Source organism: Crocodylus porosus, unplaced genomic scaffold (genome assembly GCF_001723895.1).
Source record: "Crocodylus porosus isolate Cpor-Errol unplaced genomic scaffold, CroPor_comp1, whole genome shotgun sequence".
NCBI lineage: Eukaryota > Metazoa > Chordata > Crocodylia > Crocodylidae > Crocodylus > Crocodylus porosus.
This window is the reverse complement of record NW_017728931.1, coordinates 57,320,998-57,335,919: the sequence shown is the minus strand read 5'-3', so window position 1 is coordinate 57,335,919 and position 14,922 is coordinate 57,320,998. Positions and strand designations below refer to the sequence as shown.

Sequence of the window (14,922 nt, the reverse complement as noted above, 5' to 3'; positions counted from 1 at the left end):
TTCAAGAGCAGATTGGATGCTTATCTTGCTGGGATCCTATGACCCCAGCTGACTTCCTGCCCTTTGGGCAGGGGGCTAGACTCGATGATCTCTTGAGGTCCCTTCCAGCCCTGATGTCTATGAAATCTATGTAGTTGCACCCACGTAGTAAAAGTAGTGTTACTATACATCCAGGTTTTCCCCAGACATGTCCTCGTTTTGGGTCCTCTGATCTCTGTCTAGGCAGTTTTTAAAAATATGATGAAATGTCTGGGACTTTGGTCTGCTCAGCATTGATGCTTTTCCCAGCCCTCCTCAGCTTGCCCTAGCAAGAAGCTGTTTGGGGCTGGGGGAAGGAGGAGGATGGCAATTGGAAGCAGGGGGCACTACCTGCATGTGCAGGCACAGTCAGGGTAGGAGGAGCAGCCCGCTGGACGCAGGTAAGTCTATTTATGGGGAGTGGGAATTGGAGGGCCAGGGGCTTGGGGAGTGTGCATGTGTGGTATAGGGAGGGTATGGGTGTGTGAGGAGTGATAGGTGCCTACTGGTGCTGGGAGAAGCTACCTAGGCACTGGGGCTGCAGGAGGATGGGGGGGAGGCACCTGCCCCTCCAGTGGAGAAATGGGATTTGGGAGTGGATGGGGGTGGCTCTTTGGCAGCAGGAGGGAGCTGCGTGGCCAGGCCAGTGGCGCTGGGGCTGGTGCCCTTGCTTGAAGTGGTGGGGTGGCCAGGAGATGCTGCAGGGCTGGGAGGAGCACGGCTGGAGAGGCTGTGGCTTGTGAATGAGGGGCACTTGGGGGTGGGGGATGATAGGTCGGGAGCGTGGGCCACTGGCAGGATCAAGGGGCTGCAGGTCAAAAGTGAGGGCACCAGCATAGTCTGGAAGGATAGGGTACTGTGGGTTGGGAGTAAGGGGCAGTGGCAGAGCCAGGGGTCTGTGGGTCAGGAGTGAGGGGCAGCAGCAGGGCTGTGGACTGTGGCCTGGGAGCGAGGGGCAGCGGCAGGGGCAGGGCACTGGAATATCAGTCCCCCCACAATCATATAGCACCCACTCCCTGCCCCCCAACTAGTGTCCTCTTTATTGAAACTGGAAATATGGTAATTCTAGGTAAAAGGAGAGCAGACAGATGACACAACCCTGTGACATGGTAAATCTCTTGAATCCAGGTAAAAGTTACTCCTTGAAAAATCTAAATAACTTTTCTACATGGGGAAGTTATTACATGCAATGTGTTGTGTCTGCTTCACTAGTAAACTGCATCCTATGGTAGCCTATTGCTCAGTACACATAGAGTCCCTGGCACCTGAAGGTAATAGCTCCTACTAGAGGCAGCCAGTTTAGTAGTGCTAGCCTGTCATCTGTCTGATCCTTATTAAGGAATAAAACCCAAAATAAGTACTCTGTAATTATTGTGCTGTTTCTGCAACTGGAGGAAGTCTAAGCTTTCTCAAGAAGCAGTTTTAAGCATATGGTCAAAACAAAAATATAATGCAACAAAACAATTTATAGAGGTTTTCAGAATAGATTCTGATAAAGCTTTCACTGGACTGAAATTTAGTCAAGAGTATTAACTACCTGGTATAAAGCCTATCATCATCACAACTACAACCACCTCTGAAAAATCTCAGACTGGACAAAAGAAAAGGAAAAAAAAAAAGACTAATTTAAGTTCTGCTTAGCAAATCCAAGAAAATTGTTTTAAAATTATTCCTATCTTGGATTACCCTGAGTTGCCTATAATCTCCACATTTTACTTGTAATGAATTCTGTACAGAGTAAAGGAGAAAAAAGGCAACAACTCATAATCTACTTTAATCAACTAATCTTCATTTTATGGAAAGGCATTAAAGTTTGTTCTGCAATAATAAATATTTGAGACACAGTCACTATATCAAGCAATTCAAACAACTGAAACATTTCAAACAAACTAAAAGCCAAACAAACAATCAACAAACCAAGGGAAATATCAGTTGTAAGGAAAGGATGACAGGACACCAATCAGTACTTACTTCCTGCATTTTAGCGCTAGCCATGTGGAACGCTAAAAAGTTATACCAGTACATGCAATCCTCTTCTCCTGGAGTAGGTATACATAATTTATAATGTTTCTTGTACTGTTTAACAATCTTTTCATGCAGCTCCTACAACAATTAAAACATCTTCAATTAGTACCATATGAAATCTCATAGGGCTTCATGAAATGTTGGCAGACGTTTTGTTTCAGAGATGTTTCAGGCTGTTTTGGGGCCTGAAACACCAAATCTGAATCAAAATGGAAGGCTCCGAAACATCTCTGAAATGAAAAGAGGAACCTGAAACGTTTCGGAAATGTTTTGGAAAATTTCAGAGTTTCGGAGCTGGGCTTGCAGGGAAACAAGCTGTATGCTGCTGCCCTGCTGTGCAATTCAACACAGGACTGCGCAGGGTGGCCAGCAGTGGCGAGGAGACACCCAATGCGGATCTCTACTTCCTGCGGAGCCAAGTCGCATGGCAGGGCAGTGTTGGTCCCTGATGCACAACCTGGCTCTGCAGGGAGGAGATATCCGGGGCAGTGTGGGGCAGGCAGCCGCAACAAGGAGACCCCCAGCGCAGATCTCTACTCCCTGTGAAGCCAAGTCACATGGCAGGGACCAGCAGGCTTGCTCGCCTCTCTGCGCTGCTTTCCTGCCCTGCAACCCAACGTGACAGGGATCAGAGATCTGTGCAGGGGTCTCCTCACTTGCACGGAGGGCAGCAGCCCTCCCCTGGATGAGCCACCCACAGCCCTGTCCTGCTCCCCAATGGGGCCCTGCAGCCCCACCTGGCTGGGCAGTAGAGCCGTGAGAAGCTTGCAGCCCGTTCAAAATGGATTTGGAGGAAATTCAAATCTCTGAAACAGATTTGGCCGAAACGAAACAGGACAGGGATCTGAAACACTGAAAAAAACCACTGTCCTCCGAAACAGCCAAATCCAAAACCAAATCGAAACATAGCCGTTTTGCACAGCCCTAACAGCTAATTATATTGCTATTAGCATTTGTCTTTAAAAATATTTTTTTGAATGACTCTATTAAAATTTTTCTGTTACCATATCAACAAAGTGCATAATAAACCAAATAAGCAGATCAATTAACTAAATGTACCATTTGAAAGGTTATTTTTCTTCATATACTTTTCCCTACAGCATCTTCAAAGTAGTTTTATTTAAACTTTAAGACAGCAACTTTTTCAAACAAAATCCCAATTAAATATTTGTAGTATACGAATGTTTTAAAAAGAAAAGAATTCCACAATTAATTTGCAAACAGGTAGACATGACTATGCAATAGTAAGGTTAACAGGTTATCTATTTGTCTTCATAATGTAGTAACTGATGACTATAAACTTTTTTCACATCCTCACAGATTCCTATATTAACTACTATATTGAGGATGTTAGAGCAGCTTTTTTGCTGAAATATTATTATTCTATTTCTTTTCTTCAAAACATATACATTTTATGTCCCTTCAGATACTAAGCTTGTTCACTATTCATTAAGGAGTACCCTTAGGAATAAAAATGATTCTAGAGTAACACTGGAAGAATTTCATCGATATAATGCCCCAAGAACATCCTCAATACAATCTAGAAAAGGGATGACAAAAGCAGGCTTTCAAAACCTGTACATTTAAAACTTAAGTTTAAAATTAAGTTTACATTTCAAAGGATGCATCATCAAAAAGCTTTAGCTTGAATTGTTACCAGAAAACTAGTCACTCTATTATTCTAATCTTCAGTAGCTGCTAGGAAGAAGATGCTACAGATTTACATAATCAAAATGAAAAACAGCTCAACCTTTTAATGATGTACCTATAATTTATATGTCAAGACATGGGAAGAAGAAGTTTAAATGTGTTAGCCTTTGGATATTTCAAATGATTAAGTCAGAACAATAGGTTGATAAAGCCTTTTACAGCAATTGTGTTCTGATTAGGCAAACGGCAGAGCAGGTGGGCACCTTACAAACCGGTTTGAAGAAGCATGGCCCTAACTAGGCACACCACTCTGAACCACCAAGAAGCTACCATTAGGGCTGCGTGAAATGGCACTGTTCTGTTTCAACTTGCATTTTGACGTTTCAGTGGAACAGTTTCATTTCGATTTGAAAGCACTGTTCCATTTAGTTGAAACAGTGATGCTGTTTTGATGTTTCGCCCATAGGCTACAATGGGGAAGCTCGAAACAGCCTCTCTCATCCAGCAGACAGATCGGGGGCCCGGAACCCCAGAAGGGCTGTGGGGGCAATGCCGGTCCTCCCTCAGTTTCCAGGCCCCCCGATCTGCCTGCCAGATGAGCGAGGGAAGCCAGGTGCTGCCGCCTGGGACCACTGAGCTGAGTTGCCTTCCCCAGCCCGATCCTAGCGCTGGGGAGGGGGACTCAGCCAGGCTGCTTCGAAACTTGAAACGTTTTGACTGCCCTTGTTTTGTTTCAAGGGTGTTTCAAAGCCCTTTGTTTCATTTCAATTTTGCTGTTTCGAGCTTGAAATGAGTTGAAACAGTGTCAAAATGAAACAGCCAGCAAAATATCACACAGCCCTAGCTACCATGCCCTACCTTCTAACTTGACACTACCATGGCTCATCACTTCTTTGTTTTGATTAAAGAACTACACTCCAAGCAAAATACTGAAAACCATGTTGGCATCAATATTTAAAAGATTTTATACTTATCAATCATAAATCATCACTCCTGGTGTTTTTATGTATTACACTAATTTCCCATTATTAATCTTGTTTCTCTACTCTACTCTCTTTCACACTGCCTGCTAGTTATGCAAACATTAAATCTATTCAATGAGTAGGGAGAAAGAAAAAGAAAAAAGTTGGCTGGTTTCTAATCACTTTCTCATTTGTTGTGGCAGTTTCATACAAAAATCTTCAAAACTCACACTCTTGCTTATCTGTGGTAAATGCAATTGTAATGGCATTTTGATGTGTCTCAGTATCATTGATGGAGCACTACAGCTTTTACTGGCAATAAATTGGCAAAAACTACAGAGAAAAGATGACATTTATCTAAAAGAGGCTCCTAACTCCAGAACAAGTTTGTCATCAGCCAAGCTTAATACTTTTGTATTTCAGAATATCAGAATTGTTAAGATTACGTATGACTGGAAGAAAAAAAATCTGTCATTAATTTATTTGGAAATAAGCTGTGTTAACTGCATGTAAAAATTTGTATTTACAAAAAATGGTTTAGCATCAAGGAACATGGAGATTACTTTTCAGACCCCTGTTGATTTTCTGTCGCAGAAAAGCATATATGATTTCTATACCTGACCTGTGCTAAATGCATATCTCAGTTTATGGATACACTACCTGAAGTTGCTCACGATTCTTCTCTATGAGGAAGTCAAGTTGAAGATCATGCAAATAATAATGGAATGATTTCCCATTACGATCACAGAATAAGAGAGATTTGTTTACAAATTCTTGCTGCATGTCTTCAACTTCTTCAGGCTCCATATCCCAAAGAATACAGAACACCTAAAAGCATTTTAAAACAAGAAAGGTAGAAGGAGGGAATCAATCTGACCTTTTATACAAAAGTTATAAAATGTCACAACTAATGTTCTGCGTAGGATAATGGCTAAAAGGGCTGTTCCAGGAACTAAATTAGACCTGGGATTTTGTGCCCTTACGAAAAAGGGGACCAGAGAACTCTAAAAGCTAAATCTGCCTTTCTTCTTCTTCCTCCCCAGGAGAAGATTCAGAAGCGAACCAAATCTTGAGGATAGCCTGAGAAAGCTCTAGCCTGCACTATTGACTATATACTGGGAGCCCTTTAAACATACGCTAGACCAAGAGCAGTATCTGGTATGCGAGACAGAAAGATATAGTGACTCCTCCAACAGACACAGCCCATCACTTAATTCATCCCTTTATCTCCATTTATCTACATGTCCTGATTAACAGTCATCATGCTTACTTTTGTAAGCAATCCAAACTACTAACCATTTTTGACATGAGGTAGAACAGGGGTGGGCAAAATACAGCCTGCGGGCTGGATCTGGCCCACCATGGAATTTTATCCAGCCTGCGGTGGGGTCCTTTGGCCACACCTGGCCCAGACACATGGGACAGCCTGGGCCATGGTGTGTGCAGCTGGTTCCACCGCACTTGGGCGCATGACAGTGCTGGAGCAGTCGCTTTCCAGCTCCTTCTAGCTGCTGCTGCCAGTTTCATTGCTGCTGGACCTGGCTCCGCTGCCCAGGCACCCCAGCCTGTCCTCCTTGCACCCACTGCTTGAGGTGCCAGATAGAGTGTGGGGAGTAGGGTCTCCATGGGGACCAGCACACAAGTGGACAGGGCTGGGTCAGAGATTGGGATCACGGGGTGGTGACAGCATGGGGGCAGGGCTCCACACACATCCCTGCCAGTTCCATAGGCAGAGGCAAGCCCTGGCCCCATGCCATCACCACCCCACAACCCCAATCCCCAGCCTGGCCTGCCCACCCATCCTGCTCTCAGATGCCACTACCTGTCCACCCGTGGGCCCATCCCATCTGCCTGGCTGCGATCCCTGCCCACATGGATTCCAGCCAATCTCCATGGAGACCCTGGGATGGCAGGATGGTGAGAGCACAGGGCCAGAGCTGCAATCCATTCCATGCACACCCCTGCCCACAGAACCAGTGCCCTTCGAAGGGGCACGTGGGGAGCTGATCACAGCTCTTCCTTGGGTCCCAGCCCACACTGTCATCACCCCGCGATCCCAATCCCAGCCCCTGCCCTGCTCCCAAATGTTGCTCCCTGCCCACCTGTGGTCTCATCCCATCCACTCAGCCAAGCACAGGGCAGAGCTACTTAGGGAATTTTGATGAGCTGTCACTAAAACTCCCTAAATGGCCCTCCAGCCCAAATAACTGCCCACCACTGAGATGGGAGGTAGAACAGGGTGGCCACTTACAGACTGATTCAGAGAAGCATGAGCTCTCATAGGCAGCAGCCTACTCCAGCAGATGCTATGAAAGGAGTAGAATTTTGTTTGAGACCAGTTTCTTTCACTTTTGGGGAAATCACTGTCTGATTAAAAGAGCTATATAAACACAGATATTTACTGTAATAATACTTCACCAGCTTATGTTATCTTCCTTTAGTCTTCAAGCAAAAATACTATTATTTAATGATGGACCTAGTGTGCTACACTACGGGTGCAGCTGCACGTTCATTAATTTGCTTTTGTTAACGCACATTAAATTTAGTACCTTCAATGTGAGGTAATAGAAAAAGGTGCATTAGCTTACTTTAATGCGCATTAAAACAAGCTAATGCACATTAAAGAGCACAGGTAGACATGCTCATGTTGTCAGCTCAGCAGTGCCAAAAGTTTTTCATTAAGATCACACACTAAATAGACGAAGTACTAAAAACAACACAAAGAATCCCCCCAAATAACTACAAAAAGAGAGGACCTTCAGTCCCACCAATAATTATAATTATGCCAAATCTGATGTTTTACCTTAGTAGGCACTTTAACATCCTTTGGAAGAATAGAAAGATCTTTATAGAAGTCTTTAAAGTTTTCATTCAGCATTTCAACACTTATGGACATTGCTTCATCGAGTGCTTCATAATCATAAGAAGAAGATTTCTTTATCCTTTTAAATTGCTTATTCTGCAGCTGTCTGACATAATATTCCCAACGATTGGGGAAATCGCGTAATAATGCGCCTATCAATGATAACACAAGAGGCGAACCTGAAAACATCAAAGGACCAAAATGTCAAATTAGGATAAACTACTGCTGGATCCAAAAGTGTTTTCATCAGCAACTGCTGTTCTAAAAAGACTGGCTCTTGTTTTAGCAACAAAAGTCTTAAAAGCCAGGTGGGAAAAATATGCGACATAGATACTTGTGGTATGAAATTTATAGGATTCACCTAAATACTCTTCCTGCAAGTACTCCGAACAGAATTAAACAGGATAAAGAAATGAAAGGAAGAAAAATCCATTAGGGTCACTTAAAGAAACAAAGGGAAATCCAGCAGTAACACATTGTTTGTTTAAAGTACTACAGCATGACAGAATCCCTCTTAACTTACGTTTATATAATAGAAATTACAAAATACAAATGTTTCTGAAGTAGTAAAAAATCATAAACATCATACCTTTGCATTCTCTTACAATTTTATCAGCTTGGGCAGGCATATCATTTATTTTCATATCAACAAAGAGAGATAAAATTTCAAGTCCTTTCTCATTACTCAATCCACTTTCCATGTGAACTTCATATTTCCTGCCTAGGGTAGGTTTACAATTAAAAATAATGAAAGAAAGATTTAGAGAGTTAAAAATCTTAATAAAAGTATACAAAATATTTAAATTAGCTTGTAAGCACTTCCAAAATGAAACTTAAAATAAGGAATATAGATTGAAGAACAAGCTTTTCCTTCTCTGAAACGTACACAAAGATCCTTTTGGACCAACAGTTGCAGGAAGAGGAATACAAACAAGTTTTATTAAACACTCCTTCGTTTTAGGCAGATAAGCTACAAGCAACCTAGTTATGATAGCACACAGGTCTATACAGGCTAACTGTCCCCATCTCCAACCCTAAATATAGTATTTTAAACTTACTACGGAGTTCATTAATTTAGATACAACTCTACTTCATCTGGATTTGTTTCAAAACTTTGTCAAAAGATATACTTGAGACTATACTAATGGGTAAAAGTGTCAAACCAGTCCCTATTCCAAAGTGTTAATATTTTTAAATATCTGAATATAAAACATAGTGGGGAAAAAGTAGTTAAAAGTGTCACATGCATACTATTCCAGGATGAAAGGATGCCTTGAACTATGAGTTAGAGAACTGGCACATTTGAAAAGAAACTGACAAAAGCCAATTTTCCTTCAATAAGCATAATTAGCTCTTAAAAATAAATCTAAAATTGTACTGTTCTTATTTGCAACAATAAAGAATAATGCATAGCATAAAGGTAGCAGGAGTAGCTATGCCTGGAGTGATCTGTAAAAAGCAGCAGTTGGAAGCCCAGGAGCCCCTCTATCCACAGATCACTGGGAAATAACAAAAGCAGCCCTGCAGTCTAGAACAGGTGAATATTGATGAGGATCATGCTCAGCAGCAGGAGAATGAAGCAGAGCTCCACAACCACCTTAGGTTTGAAAGAAGATGGGGTAACTTTATAGAGAGGATATTGAAAGGGGAGTTCTGACTCTCAAATCAGAGAGTGTGATTTGTACAGTTATGCTTCCTGTCTCCAGACTGGAGACCAGAATGGAAGGTGTTTGATTCCTGCCCTACCGCACTCTGCAACATGTTTTTGGGCTTTGCTGGTTGTCTCATGGGGCTGGAAAGGAGACAGATTCAAAGGCAGGAAGAATGAGGAAATATAAAGTATCCATTATAGAAATATCTGCAAGTAGCACACAATTATAGGACATTCATATTATTAATGAGAGTACATAAAAGTAATTTAATATGTGTGGGGTCACTCAGGAGACAAACTGAAAAATTAACTAGCAATTTGGGGCATCTGATTTGAGGTGCATGAAAGAAGCCAGGATCTTCAGAAAGCACAAAGTACTGATTCTCTGAAAAAAGCAGTTTTCAGTATTAGCAGTGCCTAAATTCAGCATCCAAAAATGAAGATATTTTAAATGACTATTTGCTTTTAAAATCTTGGTTAACGAGCTTATCTGCTTACTATTTGTCTATTTTAATAAATAAATGTAGGTCTTAGAAATAACAAAATGTTGTTTTCAGAATCACCTCCAAGTGGAGAATCGTATCAAGTGGGATAATAAAAATATTTGCAGAATAAATATTTTATAAAATTATATCAGGAAAAGCATAAATTTAATAATTTCATAGATTTCATAGACATTAGGGCTGGAAGGGACCTTGGAAGATCATCGAGTCTAGCCCCCCACCCAAAGGGCAGGAAGTCAGCTGGGGTCATAGGATCCCAGCAAGACAAGCATCCAATTTACTCTTGAAGGTGTTCAATGTAGGTGCTTGAATCACCTCTGCTGGCAGGCAGTTCCAGACCTCGGGAGCTCGGACAGTACAGAAATTCTTCCTTATGCCCAACCTCAAATGGTCTTGCAGTAGTTTATAACTGTTCGACCTCGTCATCCCTTGGGGCACACTGGTGAACAAACGTTCCCCCAGATACTGGTGGTCACCCCTGATAAACTTATAGGTGGCCATCAGATCACCCCTGGGCCTTAAATAATGATTAAGTGTACTTCCCTCCCTTAGTACAAAGTAAAGAATCTAACTGCAAAATGATTTGGAGAGCTTGGAAAAGCTAATTTCCAAATAACAAAATCAGATTAATTCCTAAAACGTACAATCAAAATATCTGTTAACATTCAGTAACCTCCAGTTAATATTTTTGTAAATATGCTTCATACAAATTCAATTTAGAAACATATACAGACTGCATCTACTAACAGACTTCTATTTCAAGAGAAAGATCACTGCAGAAAATACAAAGTTTGGTGGCTTCAATATCATCACAACCTACTATGGGCTCAATCGTCCACTCCTTAAGACAAAAGAAGAAAGGAACACAATCTCTTCAGCCCCAAAGGGAAGGCAAGAGTGGCTTATATTACCCTGTCCCCATGACTTTCTTTATCTGACCAATACAACATTCTTCATGTCCTTCAAAGGGAAATTTGTCCTGCCTTCCTCAGCTATAGACAAAATTGGAAAAAACAGGGTCTTGCAGATCAGAAAAGGAAAAAGGGATGAATTCTAGTGGCCTTCTCCATCCCCTTCACCAATATGATATAATCAGAATTGGGTTCACATTTCGTGCTTTGGTGGTATTTGTTGACAGCCAGTAAATTTTTCTAGTCATGTACACGAAACATAACAGACATCATCCATAACCAGACTTTTCCACCTCTCACAAACCCTCTAGTTCTACAGCCTGCCAAAGGTAGTGGCATATGAGAGGAATAATCTTCTATAACCAAGAAAGATTACAAAAATTTAAATGGTATTTTATCAGTTAACAGACACACAACTGATATGAAGTCCTAAGCAGGAGAGAATAACATTCCTTACCAGTCACATGATCTGTCACACTCCTATCCCTGCTGGTAATAAGAACTTTACAATGATTATCAAAAGCCTCTAATGTCTGAGAATCCCAAATGTCATCCAGGACCAAGAGAGACCTAATACAAGAAGAAATATTACACATTTGGAGTCAAGTAATAACTTTTCAAAAAAAGATTTTTTTTAAATCATTGCATTATTAAAAATGCTACCTTTTAAGAAGCACTAAATGCTGCAATTTGGGAAGCAAGTTCATATTCTGAATTTCTCTCTCAGAAAAATATTTAAATGCTTTACTTTTCACTCTTTTGCCAATATAGAATACAGTCATTATTGCTTATAATTCATAAGAGCATATCTTTGTCAATGCTGAGCCATGAGTAGTTTGTTTTTCCTTCCCTCTCAATATCCATCAGGAAGTTAGAGGTATTTGTTAACATGAAACAAAAAAAAAAAAGAAATGCTTTCTTATGTATAAGTTAAATAGCTGCATAGATGAGAAGAGCTCAGTCGGCCAAACACAGAACAAACATAAGTAGAAATTAAATTCCTGTTTACTTAGCTTGCTACATGTCTGTTTTTGAAAATCTTGCGCAGTGGGGGGAGGGAGAAACTGTGTAGGAATAACTCTTTTGCCTTATAATTTTAATCCGATATCACATCTCTATTTGCAAAAGTAACATTTTTCAAGGACTATCCATTGACATATTTCTGAAGCAGAGCTACAGTTATGTTTGAAGACTACACTATGCTAATAGGTATCTCAACAAACCAAATGAAAAAAGTCTTGCTTGATGCAATGCATACATAACCAAAGCAGCTGCCAAAGATGGCTGCCAAAAAACAAACAATCTCCTTTGCAAATAAGTCCAGAAGACAGAACAAAACCTCATATATTTGCATTTTGAACACTTCAGGTGAAAATAATAATAATAATAAAAGCTTTTAAGTTGTCAGCTGAATTGTATTACACCGTTTACTTTTGTTTCTGACTCCTTATGGGAGGAATTTTCAACTGCTCTCATTGAAGTTAAGAGAAGTTTCATATTTACTTCAACTGGAACAGAATTAAGCCAATGAACATTTCTGAAAATTCCTCACTTTACATACAAATGCATGCACTGTATAGCTAAAAGGTTCAAAGTTGCTGAAGGGGGTCTTATTTTTAAAATTGGGCACCCAGACACATTAGATCACTGAAAGTCTTTTTATATGGGATAAGCTAATGATGAATTTATGTTAAGGTTACTCCTCTCATCAGGAACATCCATTAAGTACTGTCACAGCCATAACTAATTCATCCTATGACATCTTCATGTGAAAAAGCCTTATCCAATAGATGTAACTATCTGCTCTCACGTGTGAACAATGAGAGACTTTACAGGTAACTTAGGATTCTCCCAAACTTCTAGAGACGGTGAGCCACTCTCCACGCTTAGAAGAGTTTTCTGATACCCTGTTAAGACCACTAACTCTCACACTAGTTGATTACAGCCATATCAGAAGTAATTCTGAAACTGCATAAAGTGAACTTCACTAACAAGAAACTGAATGTTAACTTATAACCACAACCCAACATGATAAATAAGGCCGTCCTCCTGAGAAAAGGTTTGCAGAAACTGCTGTCTCATTCTTGATCAGGAAGCAACGGAAGTCCTTTACTTGGTCAGTAAGCCAAAACGCAAATGAGAAAAAAAAAGAACACACACTAGAAAAAAAATCTAAAACAGGGCCCCTCTCTCAGAGGCAATTGCACTCTAATGAATTCCTGGCTTGAGGAAGTCAACCATAGCATCAAATCATAGGCAACACTTATTAATTTGTCTTGCTATGGCTCTGTCAGTACTCCCAAGTCAACAGCATACTGGATTCAGGAAACGCTGATCAGTCAAAAAGACAGTTTCAGAACGGAGTCTGAAATTCCCCAAGTTGAATCTACAAATGCCTGATGGCTCCCAATTGTTCCTTTTGTTTCAGACTTCAACAAGCGAACTAAATATACGTGCTAAACGGTTTGAGCACAAGAAACAGAACAGCAGGGTAAATTAGTCTTGATGAAACTTTGCACCAATAGAGCTATCCTGCTTTCAGTCCCACCTTGAGTTCTGGCATCTCCAGAGTACTGCGTTTAGCTATCTAAACATACCATAAAAGACAATAATCCCAGCCTCCTCTTTGTGCTCAGGAAAAACAATTTCCACATTTTGCAGTGATTTCTCTCCCTTGCCATGCACAAACTGAATATTCAAATTCCACCTCTGCTGAGAAGAGATGAGTTTTGATTAAGCAAACAAAGATGTCAGAAAGGTAGCATAAGTGTGCCTTGACAGACAAGTAGCTGAACCTGTGAGCAAGTGAGGACGGCTGATTTTTCAGGAAAATCTGCACTTCAACTTAAGAGTCAGGTTAGCCTTTTACATTTGAAACCTGACTCTCTTTTAAAGAAAAAGAAATGTTACTGTACCACAAGGCAATACAAAAAGTAAAAAAATTCATAGGATAGGTCTTCAGGGAACTCACTATAATGGTTTCACAGATGGCTTGCCACAGATTTTCTAGCATTTTTCTTGGCAACAAAAATACTGCCAACATTAAAAAAAAAAAAAATCAGGAAAAGAAACAGTTTTTTGACCTTTGTGAACAAGCATCCATTCTTTTGTGTGACAACCACCTGTAAGCAGGAATTGGCCACCTATGGCCCCCAAGCCAGAACTGGCCCTCATGAAGACTGGACGTGGCCTGTATTTTACTGAGGGCATACACCAGCTGTTTGATCCAATCTGTGTTTTGCTAATGCCTCTGGTCACTCCAGCCAACTACATGAAGGACTATTCTTCCTCACTGTAGCCTCTGCTCACTATTGCTGGAAGTTTCTAACACTTGAAGTAACCCTTGCCAAAACACAGGATCAGAGAACCATAGAAAATTAGGGTTGGAAGGGACTTGGAGGTCACCTAGTCTATCCCCCTGCTTAAAGCAGAACCATCCCCAACTAGATCAACCCAGCCAAGGCTTTGTCTAACCAGGTCTTAAACCCTCCAAGTATGGAGCTTCCACCACCTCTCTGAGTAACCTGTCCAGTGCTTTACTACCCTACTAATGAGAAAGCTTTTCCTAATGTCTAACCTAAACTTCCCTTGTTGCAACTTGGAAACTATTACTCCTTGCTCTGTCATCTGCCACCACTGAGAACATCGAGCTCCATCCTCTATGGAACCCCCCTTCAGGAAGCTGAAGGCTGCTATTAAATCCCCCCTAGTCTTCTCTTCTCTAGACTAGTGGTTCCTAATCTATGACACAAGCACCACCAGTGGTACGCAGACAACCTGTCCATGGTACACGTTAACAGATTTATTATAATTACTTTATATGAAAAAAAATTGTGGGTTCTACTTAAGGTTGAACTGAAAAAAATGCTGGTGGTACTTAAAGTTGTATCACTGTAAATTGCTGGTGCACAATCTGTCAGAGTTTGGGAACCACTTCTCTAGACTAAATAAGCCCAGTTCCCTCAGCCTCTCCTCAGAAGTCACTTGCCCCAGCCCCCTATATATTTTTGTTGCCCTCCACTGGAATTTCTCCAATTTGTCCACATCCTTTCTGTAGTGGGGGCCCCAAAACTAGACAGTACTCCAGATGTGGCCTCACCAGTGCTGAGGAGGAATAATCACTTCCCTTGATCTGCTGGCAACACTCCAACCAATGCAGCCCAGTATGCTGTTAGCCTTCTTGGCCACAAGGTCACACTGATGGATCATATCCAGCTTCTTGTCCACTGTAACCCCCAGGTCCTTTTCTGCAGAGCTGCTGCTAAGCCAGTCAGTCCCCAGCTTGTACCGGTGCATCGGACTATTCCATTCTAAGTGCAGGACTTTGCAATTATCCTTA

At 41.2% G+C, this 14,922-nt stretch overlaps 1 protein-coding gene across 4 annotated transcripts in view; it reads right to left on the bottom strand.

Annotated features, from left to right (window-relative positions):
* APAF1 (apoptotic peptidase activating factor 1) overlaps positions 1-14,922 on the bottom strand; it is a 68,045-nt gene that overhangs the window by 37,026 nt on the left and 16,097 nt on the right. For all 4 annotated transcript variants that reach the window (XM_019545095.1, XM_019545098.1, XM_019545097.1 and 1 more), the window contains 5 exons: positions 11,041-11,153; positions 8,108-8,239; positions 7,459-7,697; positions 5,316-5,483; positions 1,990-2,121 (listed from right to left, as the gene is read on the bottom strand). In XM_019545095.1, the coding sequence (XP_019400640.1) occupies positions 1,990-2,121; positions 5,316-5,483; positions 7,459-7,697; positions 8,108-8,239; positions 11,041-11,153 (784 nt within the window). The remainder of the gene's footprint in view (positions 1-1,989; positions 2,122-5,315; positions 5,484-7,458; positions 7,698-8,107; positions 8,240-11,040; positions 11,154-14,922) is intronic.